The 15,567-nt window shown below is 45.1% G+C and overlaps 1 protein-coding gene across 3 annotated transcripts in view; it reads left to right on the top strand.

Moving 5' to 3' along the window:
• COLGALT2 (collagen beta(1-O)galactosyltransferase 2) overlaps nt 1-15,279 on the top strand; it is an 86,337-nt gene extending 71,058 nt beyond the window's left edge. For all 3 annotated transcript variants that reach the window (XM_073356651.1, XM_073356652.1, XM_073356653.1), the window contains 7 exons: nt 1,999-2,118; nt 3,742-3,818; nt 8,284-8,390; nt 9,442-9,574; nt 10,149-10,276; nt 11,446-11,652; nt 13,458-15,279. In XM_073356651.1, the coding sequence (XP_073212752.1) occupies nt 1,999-2,118; nt 3,742-3,818; nt 8,284-8,390; nt 9,442-9,574; nt 10,149-10,276; nt 11,446-11,652; nt 13,458-13,734 (1,049 nt within the window). In that variant the 3' untranslated portion in view covers nt 13,735-15,279. The remainder of the gene's footprint in view (nt 1-1,998; nt 2,119-3,741; nt 3,819-8,283; nt 8,391-9,441; nt 9,575-10,148; nt 10,277-11,445; nt 11,653-13,457) is intronic.
• The last annotated feature ends 288 nt before the right edge of the window (nt 15,280-15,567 follow it).

Genomic DNA, 15,567 nt, shown 5'->3' with positions numbered 1-15,567 from the left:
CCTTGAGATCTAATATGAGGTTGGAGGTTGGTGCATTCTCTCCCACCCCCCAATTTGAGATCCTTATCAGAGGATAAGGAAACCTATGAGCAGGACAAAGCTGTGCAACCTTTTATTATATTTTGTTAATTAAAAAGCATCTTAGTATTCTCCACTTGCTTGTTTCTCTCGATATAGAATACTCTTTGGGCTCTTCCTTTTCCCTCCACTGTTTGGCAAGTTCTTGGCTATGGTAAGAAGTGGAACCTGGATAATAATATGCTTAGCACTTCTGTGGCATTTTTCATCCATAGCTCTCAAAGTGCTTTACAAACACTGATAAGTATCATCATCTCTTGTTTTACACATGCGAGAAACTTAGGCTCAAAGAGACTAATAGCAAAGTGCAAAATGTCACAAAGCAAGTCATTTGCTGAGTCAGGAATGGAATTCAAGTCTGTACCCAGTCAGTGCTGCTTTACAGCTTAATAATGCCTGATAATGCTCTGTCAAACCATTTCTGCCCTTGGCTGACCACATGCTGCTCCCACTGAAGTCAATGGATCAAATTCTGCTCTTGTTTACACTGTGTCCTTTTGGAGTAAGTCAGTAGAGTTGCTCTGGATTTACACCAGTATAACAAAGTAGAATTTGGCCAAGCCAGGGCAGAATGTGGAGCCTTGCCTATATGGGGAGACTTCGGTCGAGCTGTGTATTTTTCCATGCTTGTCTTTGCCAGTGGTTCTGTGCAGTTTCCCAAGTGCAGTCCAGGGCAGAGGGGAGGATGGAGTCCCCTCACCAGCTATACATATTGAATGCTCAGAATTACTGATTTGCTTCATACCAAGCTGCTTTATCCCAGGGAAGAAATCGTAACCGTGCAGACTGATAACAACAGAGCCTTTGTGCACTGTCAATGGGGAGTGCTGTTCCGTGGGTGGAAATGCCTGCAGCCTGGAAGCACTTCTGATACTTGGACATTCCCCTGCTTCTTGGGCCATATTTTCCCCCCAGGCTTGGACATTATTACTAAACTCTCGGACTCGCCCTCAGAGGCCTTCAATATGGGATCCTCTTACTTTGCTGCCGCCTTGCCATTTGAAAGTATCTCTCCTGTATGTTTAGACATTGGGGCCCCATCCTGCTGCCCTTGCTCACATCAGTCCCTTTGACTGTGAGTAAAGGCAGCAGGATCATGCTCAGGTTTTGGAACCAAGGGTTCACAGTAGAGAATGGATGATATTTTGTGAAAAATGAAAATGTGTTTTTAGAAGAGATGCCAGTGCCAGGTGTGGGCTGCAGAATCCCCACTGATATCTCCCACCACCACTCCCTAATGTATTTTGCCCCCATTCTAACCAAGGACTTTTTATTTAGCATAGTCCATTGGAGATGTAAGTCTGTTTGAGACTTCAGCTCTGCTCTGCTCTTTGGTTCTGATCCAAAGCCAATGGAGTGACTCCCATTCGACTTTGGTGGTCACTGAATCAAGTTCTCACACTGGCCAGAACACACAGCAAGCAGTTCACTTGGGGTTTTGGGGAGCAGAGAGCTCTTTATGCCTCACCACCTTTGATCTGTTTGGGGGGGCATAGATTGGTTTTGATAGGAGTCACCACTGTCCATTGCTCTAGGGCTGGTCTCTACAGTGTGTGGGGTCGTGAGAGTGAAATGAGGGGTGTGAAAGTGAGAAGGATCACTCCTCTGGGCTCTGAGATGGGCTCCCCCCCAGGAGAGAACAACAGGCTGGCAACTTAAAAGACCGTAAAATCTGTTTTTATGGGATGTGGAGAAATTGGTTGCCTAGAAGTTGGTCATTAGCTAAATATTAAACAAAATTATACTAGAAACTGCACTGATGGTTTTTAAGTGGTTGCTTAAGAGGGGAGACCTGTTGGGGCTGGGGTCCATAGCGTGGGTTTCACTATAGCCAAATAACCATCCTTTTTTCCACTTACAAAGCCAACAAGCAGCCTGGTAAATTACCTGATTCTGTTTCCATTTTCTCTTTATTCCCAGGCATTCAAATGTACATCTGCAACAGAGAACGCTATGGCTTCCTCCCGGTGCCACTGAAATTGCACCAGACACTACAGGAAGATGTGGAGAACTTCATTCATGTGACAATTGAGGCAATGAGTAAGTCAGAGCCTGCCCCATCTCTGCAGAACCATCCTTGGGATGCCAAGTACTTTCTTGTTGAATGGTGGCCCTTTGCCACCTGCCTCAGTGTTGCGTCTGTGCTTGACCTGCAGAGCGACAAGGTGTGGGAGGTAATATCTTTTACTGGACCAACTTCTGCTGGTGTGAGAGAGACAAGCTTTTGAGCTACACAGAGTTCTTCCTCAGGTCTGGGAAAGGTACTCTGAGCATCACAGCTAAAGATAAGATCAAACAGATAGTTTAGCATCAGTAGTTAGCATGTATTCTAATCTAAGGGACCGTTCAAGGTGAAGTGAAATGCATTAGGTAAAATGTTCACTGGAGTTCTGTAAAAGTGTTGTTGGAAGTGTGGGGGAGAGTTTGCTCATCAGATGCCCAGCTGTGTTCTTGGGAGCTGGAGGGAGCAGCATCCTATGCTAAGAAGGTCCTTAAAGACTGGATTAAAAATCATTGCTGAGATGGTCAAAGCCACCTAAAGGGATCTGGGCATTAAAAATTAATGGGAGCTGGGTTTCCAAATCCCTCCTTTATCATCCTCATGTGATGGCTGTGTTCCTAGTGGTATCACAGTTGGTTAATAGGAGCTGGTTACAGGGCTGGGATCCCCCCAGTTTGCACCAGTCACCGGGAGAATCTTGGTGCTGGAACTAGAGGTGAGCCCTGCCAGGGCTTGTGCAAAATCTCCTTCTCTTTTATTGATCAATGTATTTAACACAATATTACACAATAACAAATAAAGGAAGCCAACCTGCCAGGGAAATTCCAGACTGATGATTAGATTAGATGCAATCGTCAGTCTCCTCCCAGCCAGAGGAACAGTGATTTGGATTGGCTGCTGAGCAGCTCAGGCAAGACTCAAATCAATGGCATGAAGGCGCTTGGTGGAGCTGTGCTGCCCCGGAGGTCAATGCATAGGTTTGGTGGGGCAACCAGTTGTGCGAGGTCATGGATCTAGTGGCATGGTACTTCCATGTGGATCCCATAGGTCTATGGTGTTCAGGACACCTTGCTCCCTGCCCACTTCACATCATCTTACCCCCGCCTCTTGACGAGGCACAATTTCCTTAAAACTCCGTGGGGCTGTCCTCAGGGAGTTCTCAACCCCCTCTGTCCGAGTCCTGAAGGTTGGTCAGCAGTGGGGAGGAGCAATCTGGCCCCAAAATCATTATTAGAGCTGCGGGTTTTACTGGTTTTTTTGCCTATAAGTCCCTCACCTCCTCCTCCCCCGATAAGTCACCACAGCAACAGGAAAGCTCCACCAGCAGCAAACCCCCTCCCCCCCCACCAGACCGTTATTTAAATTTTGCCAGAGCTGAAACGTGAGCTCCTCTGTCATCCCAGCCGGAAAGACGTGCTCCAGCATGTGCATTGATACACTGTTCTCGTGGGTGTTTGCAGTCCCATGGCGTCTGGCTTTCTGCCTCTCGAGGCGCTCCTCTGGCACATGACGCTGATTAGGTCGCAGCATCACACGCCACATCTAGTGCCTCTCTGTGCCAGGGGAAGCAGTGAAAAGTGATGGCAATGAATTTGGCTGGGTTTCTTTGCCACTAGGCAGTTCAGTAACCAGTCACTGTGGATGTTTCTATTCTCTTCCAGTTGATCATCCTCCAATCGAGCCCTCGCAATACGTCTCCATTCCCTCAAAACACCCAGACAAGATGGGATTTGATGAGGTAGGTGTGGTGGGTTGTTACCTCCAGGGTGCAGTCTGGGAGCTGTCGGAACCGCTGTGCCCGCTAACAATTCAGCGGAGTTGGCCTCTCTCACACTGCTCTGCTAATGATACCCAGTCAGCCTCTCCAGGCCCTGTTATCACCCATCATGACAGCAGGTGGCGCCACACACCCAGCTGAATTACCTGAGTGCTTTCCCTAAGCCACTCATGGACAAACAGGAGGCCCCCAGCCAACTTCCCAGCTCCCTAGCCTTGCACCCCTACTGGAGTATAAACCCAGAATTATATCGTCTTGCACTGCACAGGGGTCTGTATGATGCAAGCTCATTAATTAACTAGCTCCCGCCTTGATGTGGGGAAGATATGCAGCACCCTTTGTTTACAGAGCTAGGATTCCCAAACCCTTCACTCAAAAACTCACTGGTTAAGATAAAACATAAAACAAGTTTATTAACTACAGAAAGATAGATTTTAAGTGATAGTAAACAGATCAAAGCAGATTACCCGGCAAATAAATAAAAGCGCAAACTGAGACTAATATACTAGATAGATAGGATTTGAATTAGCAAAATCTCACCCTGACTGATGATACAAGCAGGCTTACAGATTCTTGAGGGATCAGCTGCATCTGCTTTGCAGCTTGGGTCCTCTTTCCCCATTCCAAGGCCTTTGTCTTCCAGAGGTTCTTTCAGGTGTTCAGTTGTGGGAGAGTGAAGACAAATGATGATGACACTCCCCACCTTATATAATTTCTACATATGGCAGGAACCCTTTGTTCCAAGCTAAGTTCCCAGCCCAGTTTGTGGGAAAATACGGGTACCAAAATGGAGTTCAGTGTCATGTGGTCTGGTCACATGCCCTTGCATGCCTTGCTGAGTCATAGCAACCATTGCTCATAGGCTGACTGAAACATCCCCAGATGAGGACAGATCTTTTCCATGGTCCATTGTCTTTGCTGATGGGCCATTAGCACTGTCTAGCTTCTTCACTGTTGTACCTGAAAGGCTAGCTATGGGTGTTTCCAACTTCACAACATCTTTCAATAACACATACACAGTAAAACTTCATAACTTCACATACAATGATAGCACATACAATACAATAAGATATTAATGTTTGGTAGAGTAAGACTTTTAGAATGATACCTCACAAGCTATACTTTGTACAAAACATATCATAATTATATGACAGTGGTGAATATGGGTTTACCATGGTATAGTGCCTGTATGTACTTTTATTTTGTTGTGTGGACATGTGCATCATATAGGAAGCCTTGTCACTCCCACCACAGATAAGGCTGCAAATCAGTTTTCATTTCTATCCCGTCTTCACATGTTCATCAAAACTTTCCAAAACATTGATATGTTGGGTTGAAATTTTCCATGGGATGGATCCTGGTGTCTTTACTTGACTAAAACTCCCCCTGATCCAATGGGGATCCTTTTGAGGCATCCACATGTGAATTTTGATTCCTGCTTTCATAAGAGCTGAGCAGCTGTACTTGATGTCAGTAGGAGCTGTGGGTGCTCAGCATCTTTGGACATCAAGCCTTGAGGTGCCTGATCTCAGATGTCCCAAGTTTGAAAAACTTGGCTGAATCCAACGTCCAGGGATACCAGTGGGAATCTTTCCAGTTACTTAAATGGTCATTAAATCAGGCCAGGCGTGATTTGGCTTCACTTCCCGTCACCTCCTGCAACCACTAAGCTTTACTCTTTCTGTAGGTTAGGATTCCTATGGATAGGTCTCTCCATCCTAGGGTTAGGATTCTTATTAGTAGGCCATTTGGAGTTAGGGATAGGGTTCCTACGGGTAGGGCTCCCAGCCCTAGGGTTAGGGTTCCTATGCATAGGCCACTTGGGGTTAGGGTTCCTAGAGGTAGGGCTCCCCGTCCTATGGTTAAGGTTCCTATGGGTAGGCCGCTTGGAGTTAGGGTTCCTGTGGGTAGGGCTCCCCCCCCGGGTTAGAGTTCCTATGGGTAGGGCTCACCACACTAGGGTTAGTGTTCCTAGGAGGAGGACACTTGGAACTAGGTTTATGGTTCCTAAGGGTAGGGTACTTGGAGCTAGGCTTAGGGTTGCTAGGGGTAGTACACTTGGAGCTAGGGTTAAGGTTTCTATGGGTAGGGTTCCCCGCTTGCGGGTTAGGGTTTCTGTGGTTAGGATACTTGGAAGAAATGTTTGGGTTGCTATGGGCAGTGCTCTCTGCCCTAGGTTTAGGGTTTCTATGGGTAGAGCTCCCCACCCTAGGGTTAGGGTTCCTCTGGGTAGGATACTTGGAGATAGCTTCATTATTCCCGAAGAACTTTAGCACTTACGGGTTTTTTAAAATTTCTCCTGCTTTCCATTAAGAAGCAAGGACACTGTTTTGATGACCTCGCAAAGCTGTTAGAGATGGTGACTGAAGAGAGTCAGGTGTTTAAACTGTAAATACACAGCACTTTGGATCACTTGGGTTATGATGGGGTCTGTATGTAGTCACTGAATATTCTATATTGTTTGTCCTAATCTTCTTTTCCTGTTTGGGAGCCACATTTCCTCTGTGGCCTTTTTGTTTTGATTTTACTCAAGACAGCTGGGAACATGTTTGAAGCAGAACCCAGGAAGTTTGGTGCATAAATCATCCCTCTAGAAACTCCTGCCCCTGTAGTGCTAGAGCTGGCTAGCCACAGTCAGAGGCAAAGTTTCAGCAGAAAGAGACTGGGGAGGAAGAATTCCAGAGAGAGACTGTGCTGTGAATAAACTGGGTTTACATTTTGTGTAGAGCCAAAAAAACCTGCATAGGACGCGTAGTGCCTGCGTGTGTAGCTGCCAGAGACAGTAATATAATCCCAGAGGGAGCTACTAAAATTGGAGGAGCCTTGTTTTTTGTCTTTAAGACGTTTTGTTTTCTTGGGTTGGTCTGGAGTTTCTATTTATATGGCTTGTGTCATGAAGTGCGGATTCTGTGTGACTGTTTGTTTGGCCATCTATGTTTGGAGTCGTGTGTGTTTCTGGGCTGTTTCTTGTGGTTGCACTTAAATTGCCTGATATTTTATTAGTATTACTGCCTTTGCACCAAGCTGGCTCTCAGTCTGGTTTTTATTTGGCCAAGGTTTGTTCCTCAGGCTGAACTTGTTCTTGCCTGCCTGAGGACAGAAACATGGCCCTGACATTCTGTGTTTTACCAAGGAATGTGTGTGCCTGGCGGGTCCTGCAGTCTGCCCTCGACCAGGCAAAATATGTCTGCTTAGCTTGGGCTAAGTGTTGCCCTCAGATCTGTTTTCCGGCCCAGAATGTATCTTAGGAGCACACCTATGATTCTGATTGAATCAGCAGAAAATTTCCAGGATCTGCAGTAATTAAAGGTACCCTGCATTGCAGAACCTGCTTCCACTTGTGTCCAGTTCTTAGGGTGATAGGCATATTGGTAATCCCAAAGATAGATGCAGCATTTGGTAAAGATCTGTGCTCTTTACCACATGCCAACCTCATCCTCCCTTTGAATACAAAAGGGATATATTGTACTGGGTAGAGATTGGCCCAAACAAAAGGTTGGATCCAAACATCAGTGTGCTGGGGAAGTTCAGATCCAGCTCCAAACTGCACAACTGGCCCCTGGCCCTTGCTTTCTAATTCCATATACAACTGTGCATTCAAAGACCATTATGGTTGCAAAGTGAAGCATTTAAAAGTCAGGAAATGCCAAAGTTCATGTTGCCCACACAACCTTGACTCTGCCTCCTGTGTATTTATATTACCCTCCGGTTTCTAATTACTCAGATACAGTTTTCTCATCCAGGCCCCTCCCTCACGCAGTGTTGATGGTGCCTGGAGAATGTGGCACTGTTCATTTAGTTTTTTATTCTCACTGCTCAATGTATGAAGCCCTGCTGCATTCACTGTGCATCGTCCTACCTGGAATCCTCAGCTGTCCAGTTAGGGGTAGAGCTCTGCTGAGCTCTCTGGGACCTGAACCCAAACTGAGCACAGCTGACCCGAATCCAACCTGAGAGTGTTGAGTCGTTTTTAGAACTGACCCAGCCCTGATTACCCCACGAACCTGGGTCAACTTTATGTCCCTGCCAGATTTCAGGTTTCTGCTCCAAATTGGTGAGGTGCTAGAATTGATCCAAAAAAATCAGATTTTGTAGGTTTCTTTTAACAAGGCAAAAGTGCTTTCTTCCCACTGCCCCCCTACACACATATACACACACACATACACACTCTTCATTTTTGAAAATCATTGAACATTCTTTCCTCAATCTTCCCATAAAAATCAGCAGCTGGACTGAACAAATATTCTGAATTTCAGCTCAAAAGATAAATGTCTGACAAATTTATAGTAATCCAAAAACAACGATCTTAAATGGAAATGCTCCTGGAGCTCTAACAGGGTTCAAAACCTGCTGAGCTCCGGCACAGGCTTGTATCTGGACTTTGCACTGAGCCAGAGTGTTCTGATGTCCTTCTTTCTTAACCCAGATTTTCATGATTAACCTGAAGCGTCGGAAAGACAGGCGGGATCGAATGCTGCGAACGCTCTATGAGCAGGAGATTGCAGTCAATATAGTAGAGGCTGTGGATGGCAAGTGAGTCTTTGGAAAGATCTGGTTCTGCATAGCAGAACTGTTGATTAGAAGTGCTACCTTGATTAATTTCAGACAATTCTCTTTGATGCCCTGTGATTATGAGTTATCATTTTTAATGTACTATTTGGTGCAGTTTTGCAAAAAAAAAGTTTTCATGCTGTTATTTTATTCTTCTCTTACTCTGATCAGTCTCCATTAGAGATCTGGTAAGATAGTTTAGGCCCAGAAGTAAAGTGTTCTTCAAGGCAAAGTTCTATGAATAGAAACATTGTCATAAAATTAAATAGGGGTATGACAATGAAAACATTTTTGTGGCATTTACATGTTCCCTTGCAATATGTCCAACCCCACTATGCTACATTATAGTAATGTAAACACTGAGAAAGTTTTCTTTTAGTTGTAACTCTCAAAGCAATGTACAAAATCTCCATTTTACACACGGGGAAACTGAGGCACTGAGGTCAAGGTTGGGGTTTACTAAAGGAGTCAGGTGCCCAAATCCCATTTGAAAGTCCCAGGCTGAGTGACTTTCCCAAGGCTGCTCAGGAAGTCAGTGGCACAGTTAGAAACAGATCTTGGGTCTCCTGGGGTCTCTCTGCCTTAGTGGCCTCTCTAGTGCTAGGGCATTAGAACTTGACCGTGAAACTGACCATAAGCAAATATAATACTGACTGCGCTCGTGCTGTTGTTCAAGGTGAGAGAAATAAAAAAGCAAACAAAATCCCACCATGGTGGAAAGTGAGCTCGGTGTTCTCTAGCCTTCCAGTTTGACGATAGCTGAAGTGTTATTAACAATATTACAATGACCCTTTTAAGACTGCACTTTCTTGAAACTGTTGGGGGTGAGAACCCTAAAAAATCTCTTATGTTCAGCATGATTTAGATCAAATTAAACTGCATTCAGCTACAAATACACAGCCTATTTTGGGAACTTCCCTAACTCAGGGAAGTCTTTTCACTGCTAAACAATTTCACTGGTTTTGTGCCTGAGTGAAAAATAGTAACATCTATAGAAGTTCTTAATACTGAAAGCAGCTCTCTCTTTCCTCAGGGCATTGAATACAAGCCAGCTGAAAGCTCTGAATATTGACATGCTACCTGGTTACCAGGATCCTTATTCTTCCAGGCCACTAACCAGGGGGGAAATTGGCTGCTTTCTTAGCCACTATTATATCTGGAAAGAGGTAAATAATGTCTGTGCGCTGGTGGGTGTATTACACTTGGATGCTGTGGGGGGGAAGCAATGTTTTATTTTTAGATAGTCTCTCTTATTTTGGTGTGAATTGTCCAGGGTCTTAGTAAAGGTTACGATTTTCAGAAACAGGATCAGCAGTTAGGCTCTTAAGTTCACACCTTGGCACATAAGCAACCTGATTTTCAAGAGTGCTGAGACTTGAGCAGCTCCTATTATGCTGTCAGTTTGCAAACAGCTCCCAGTCTGTGTCACATGTCTGGACTGTGGTCATGACCTTTTTCACAAAACCCATAGCCAGCCTGTTTGGGGCAATGTTGTGCTTGGGGAGAAAAAAAAAAAAGCGAAGAAATGTTGTTGCAGGATTTCACCTATGAGTTTTTTTCTGATTCTAAACCTGTGTAGAATTGAATGGCACCAATTTTGATGACCTTCATACTGATCAAAGAGCAGGGGGGCTCAGTCCTGCTCCCAGTGGGGTCCTCGGCATAGCTTCAGAGGGTGCAGAACTGGCCCTTCAATAGCATATGGGCCATTTCAGTCCCATTTGAAAACATCCCTTTCAGGTGGTGAACAGAGAGCTGGAGAAGACTCTCGTTATTGAAGACGACGTGCGCTTTGAGCATCAGTTTAAAAGGAAGCTCATGAAACTGATGGACGATATAGAGCAAGTCCAGCTAGACTGGGAGCTCATGTAAGTAGTCTTGTCCCAAGAGCTTTCACTGCCCTAAACCAGCTGGAAACTCTCTCCCCTGCTCTCACATGCACGGAGCATTTCAATAACATGGATGTACCCTCATAATAATCAGACAGGGCTGCCTGCAGGGAATGCAGCATGGAGGAATAAAATTCCAAAGAATCAATAATGGGGGATAATTTTAAAGGAGCTGGAGTAGTTAAAACCTCCATCAAATGAAGCACATTGCGGGTACTCTTTAATAAACAGGTGCCCACAGTGATATAGCCATGGCCTCCCAATAACCCTGGTCCCCCACTCTGAACTAATTCCCATGACACAGGGTGCATGTTCTCACTGTGAGAACAGGGTATTTGAACCCTTTTGTTTAGTCATTTAAATACATACTCATTCTCACAAAGAGAAGCAAGAGGAGAATGGCACCGTCTAGCCAGCAAACAGACTGAGCTGGAAATCTTTGTCCTGTTTCTGAAAACAATTCCACGTTCACTGCCAAGGGAGCAGAGTTTTCGAACTGGCCAGCTGAAGAAGGGGGAGAAGACCTTCTAGGGGGCTCCTCCCCCAGGCAGTTTTTATAATCCTCCGGCTGTTTGGTGCTTTCTGGCACTCAGGTTGTGTGGGTCCCTGGATCAGTGCCTGTGACAGTCCAAAAGCAAAACGTTTTCTCTTCAGATGTATTGTTATAAGGGATAAGCCGTCTCTGGTGGCACTGATTTATCTGGGCTTCATCCAGAGAAGGGATATGGCTGGGGAATTACCCCAACCCTCCTGTCTGTAGGATGATGGAGTTTTAACAAGAGGCTCCTGAGAGGCCTCCAGCACCTCACTGGGTACGCACCATAGCGAATTCAAATCCTTGCTTGGGTCAGGATGGCGCATTGGTTTTGGGACCTGTAGTCTCCTTGGACTGCAACTCTGGGTTAAAAACACAGGCAGTTGTGGCACTGGAGAATTCCAGGAGAAGCATTTGACTTGTAGGTGCACTTTGGACCTGATCCATGGTCCAGTGATGTCAATGGAAAAACTCCCACTGACTTAAAAGGCCTTTGCTCAGCCCTGGTTGAAGTGGGAATGCCTGATGTCCCAGTTCCAGTATAATTGCACTGCAGAGCTGATCATGGAAACAGGCCTTAGTTTTCACTGCGGTGGGTTTTTCTCCCCTCCAGCTACATTGGTCGGAAAAGGATGCAGGTGCAGCGCCCCGAGAAGGCAGTTCCTAATGTAATGAACCTTGTGGAAGCAGATTACTCTTACTGGACCCTGGGGTATGCAATCTCCTTTGAAGGGGCTCAGAAATTAATTGGGGCTGAACCTTTTAGCAAGATGCTGCCGGTCGATGAATTCCTGCCGATCATGTACAACAAGCACCCTGTGTAAGTAAAAACCCTTCCTTGCTTGGAAAGCCAGCTGGCTTTGCGTGAGCTGTACCTTGCTAACTGATCTTAAACTGGACGTTGCGTTGCTGTTTGTACAGTGCATCTCCATAGCATAACCTAGTAGGCGGAGCAGAGGACTGGATATTATGATTCTTGGATATTGCCAGTGCTGCTGGAGATGTTGAGCAAATCTCCGGACCTTTCTGTGCCTGAATTTATGTAATAATATCCTACCTCGGAGTGGTCTTTTGGGATTCATAAATTCATACTTTTGAAGCAGCTAGTAATCTCTGATTGGAAGTAACTATATAGGTGTATTATTATGATTATGTAGATAGTGTCTACTTTGGAATACCTTACCTGGCATAGGCCTGGGAAAGATCTCTGTGCAACTCAGAGCCTTTCTTTTCAAAACCCTGCTTTTAGGGCCTTTTCAGAATCTACATGGCACCTTCCTACTTCGCTGTGTTGCAGAATCCAGGGTTTTCATTTCAAAGGTGTGTGGGGCAGGGAGAAGTCACATCTTTTAACCAGCTCCCAGCCAGACTTATCAACATTGTCTCTCTCTTTGCGGGGAAAGCTCTGCAAGGCTCTCCCTCAGAGCCCCGGAAAGTGATGTGGGTCTCAAGATACGGGAGGAATCTGTTTTCAAGGGTGGATCGCCTTGTTTTGTAAGAAAACAAGGGTTTTTCTTAATTCTCACCTAAAGCTCCCCCTAACCTTGTTTCCAGAGTCTAGTTACCCATTATGACATCTCCCCAAAAGAATTTGGGGAGCCACATCATTGGTCCCTGCTTCCAACAGGTACTGCAGTGTCCCTCTGACAGTTGTCTTCTAGTCCTGTATACAGTCTTAGTGATCCTCTGATAACATATCTGAGACAGGCCTTTGTTCTCCTCTAACACCCAGTTCTCCTAATTGGCCACACCACTTACTCTGTGGTAGCAGGGTACACTCTTCGGCCTCATCTGCATCAGTAGCAGCTTCTCTGGTGGTAGGGACGCTGGGAGCACTAATGCAGACAGGCTGCCATTGACTAACCATTGGGTTGCCCAGAACAGGTCTAGATGGGATTGGAAGTTGTGGCGCTTAAAACGCCAGTGGCCAGTTGACCACTTTGCAAGCAATGGCAAAGTAAGTCATGTGCGGTAGCGATGCCATAGAGGGAGATTTTAAGACAACTGCTAGTATAGACAAAGCCTTTGTTATTTCTTGGCCTAACTTTGCTCCCATTGGAGTTGATGGGAGCATTACCATTGATTTCAGTGGGAGCAGAGTTAGGCCACCCCTGAACTCATCTAAAAATCGCACCCCAACAGTGCAAATAAGAAATGATACAGGGGCCCAGCAGTTGAATTCCAAATGCCAACTCACATATCCAGGTATCTCTGCAAGACTGGGGCTACAGTCCCAGTAGAATTTCCAGATGGATCCGGTATGCTTCCTGTCCTGTTCTCTCATAGAGTGTTGCTATTCAAATAGCTGCAGGGTCCTGCTTCAGAGGTGGTTGCTCCCTAGTGGCAGGTGAAGTGCATGGTTTCTGAAATACTTTGTCATTCTTTAGGATCCTTTATGTTATTGTATAAAAATCACTTTTCCAAAAGGACTAATAGTGTCCTCACTGTTCAGTTCATCTCAAGCCTTCAATCATTTGCCCAGGTTTCACCCTGCGAGGAGCATCTAACTCTACTGACTAGTCCTAGCTCAGTAGATTGGCTCATAACCCATGGAAAGGCAAAGCAAACACAGTGGTGCTGAGCAAGACTTATTTCTGCTAATGATATTTGTTTTCCTTTCTTTAGAGAGAAGTACAAGGAGTACTATGAGTCCAGAGACTTGAAGGCCTTCTCAGCAGAGCCCTTGCTTGTTTATCCCACCCATTACACAGGGCAGCCGGGTTATCTCAGTGACACAGAGACATCCACCATCTGGGACAATGAGACCATGTCGACTGACTGGGACAGAGCCCATTCCTGGAAGTCCCGGCAACAGGGCCAGATCCACAGTGATGCCCAGAACAAAGATGCCTTGGCCCCCCAGCCATCTCTCGATGCGTCGTTGTCCAGGGATGAGCTATGACTGCCCCCCTTGCTAAGTGACTCTGACAACAACAGCAGAACCTGCCTCACAATTTAGCTTTCATCTAGAAGCTTCTAGAGACGTCAGTGTGGTCTCCTTCTCGCCGTCTTTAGTGGCAAAGCAAATTGATTGGATATGACTGACTTAACCTAACCAATCTCTATTTTTTGGGAAAGGGAGTGGGGGGAGGGGCTTGAACCAGAACGTTCCAGATTGGCAGAAAAAAAAAGACTTCTAAAAAGCGTATCGTAAACTCCAGTCCATTCTCACAAGGGTTCGTAACTTTGAAACCTCTGTGGAGTGGCGAGTTGGCTCCATGGCGCACTGAGTTGACACTAGTAATTACAAAATGTCCTTGAATGACGTCTTTCTACAGTTCCTGGTGTAGAATACTGTATTTATAAAGATTAATATATATAGGGGTTCTGAGGTGGACACGTGTAAGTCCTTTCCAGATAGTTGTCACTGTGCTGCTGCATAACATTAACTGTTGTTGATTTGCGTTTTTTTAACCCCATTCTCTGAGAGAAGCTGCAAGTGTGTGTGTGTGTGTGTTTTAAAGGATCACTGTCAAGATCACGACTTCAAAAATGGCCTCATCTGTGTTGCTATCTACACCTCTTCCATAACATGAGTCCCCACTTCACATTGCAATACAAAATAGTTTCAGGAGTCCTCTCTCCTACGTTTCAATACACCCCTCCCATCCCATCTAGCCATAAGGAAAGAGAGGATGGTCACAGTCTCCTGAGATGTGTCTGCAACCTCCTAAACTGACACCTTAGCTGTTTGTTTTAATAATCTATTTTAAAATCCATTGTGCTTTTTGCCACTTATGCTCTTCGTTTTCTTTTTCTTTTTTTTTTTTAATTTGTTTCATTCACACTGAACAGTGAAACTAAATCAGCCAGCGCTACTTCCTGTTAATGGTCAGTTTCACTTCCTGTTTCTTGGCTACAAACCTTTTGGGTTTCCTTCCCAATTAATATAATAAAAAACTATTTCAGTTTCCTCACTGATAGGTTTGGGCCTAAACTACTTGACAGTGTCCCTTTAAAAAGAAAACCATGAAAATGTTAATGGTGTCAAGTCTGCTGTTCTTTGTTGGATGGCTGCATTAGAATTGTATATTGCAGGACAAAAAAGGCAACTTGCCTTTTATATATTTTTAAATGTGAGGAGTGAGCTTGTTCTGTTTTGGATGAGTTCTGATATACTCAGTATTGGGTAAGATGTCAGCATAGTAAGTCATGTTGTTGTTTTTTAAAGTGTCCCATAAGGCAGGTGATCGTGTGCTACACTTCTTAGATTTAGCTGATGTAGATTTAGATCTTTTTCTGTACAACACAAAGTTGGGGGGAAAAAAAATCCTCCTGGCCTAAAATCTAAAGAGATTGTTTCACTTTCTGGATGAGCTGTACATTGGAGCGTGTGGTTGGTTTTCGTTTTTTTAATAATTGCTGATAATGTTGTGCTCTCTCCTAAAGAAGACATGTTACTGTCTATCAGCAGGTCTGATAATACATAGAACTGGATGCAAGATGATTAGCTGTGTGGAGTCTCAATTTACATGGAGCTCTTGGACTGAGAATGCTGGGTGAGCAGGGCTGGGGGTCTGCCATGCTGCTTTGGGGCATTTTCACAGTCGTGTGGAAATAAGGCACAAAAAGATAACAAAGAGACACAAATGTAACCCTTCTGCCCGTCAGAGTTGGCAGCAACAAGGGCTGGGTTCAATATCTAGGGGATCCATTCCAATAACACAATGCAAACCAGCTCGAGCCCCCACCCAGTGACCTGGGACAAATATATACCTCCCCCGCTGGGCGCCTC

The sequence above is a fragment of the Lepidochelys kempii genome, chromosome 8 (genome assembly GCF_965140265.1).
Source record: "Lepidochelys kempii isolate rLepKem1 chromosome 8, rLepKem1.hap2, whole genome shotgun sequence".
Classification (NCBI taxonomy): domain Eukaryota; kingdom Metazoa; phylum Chordata; order Testudines; family Cheloniidae; genus Lepidochelys; species Lepidochelys kempii.
The sequence above is the reverse complement of the archived record's forward strand: the minus strand, read 5'-3'. Positions and strand labels throughout refer to the sequence as shown.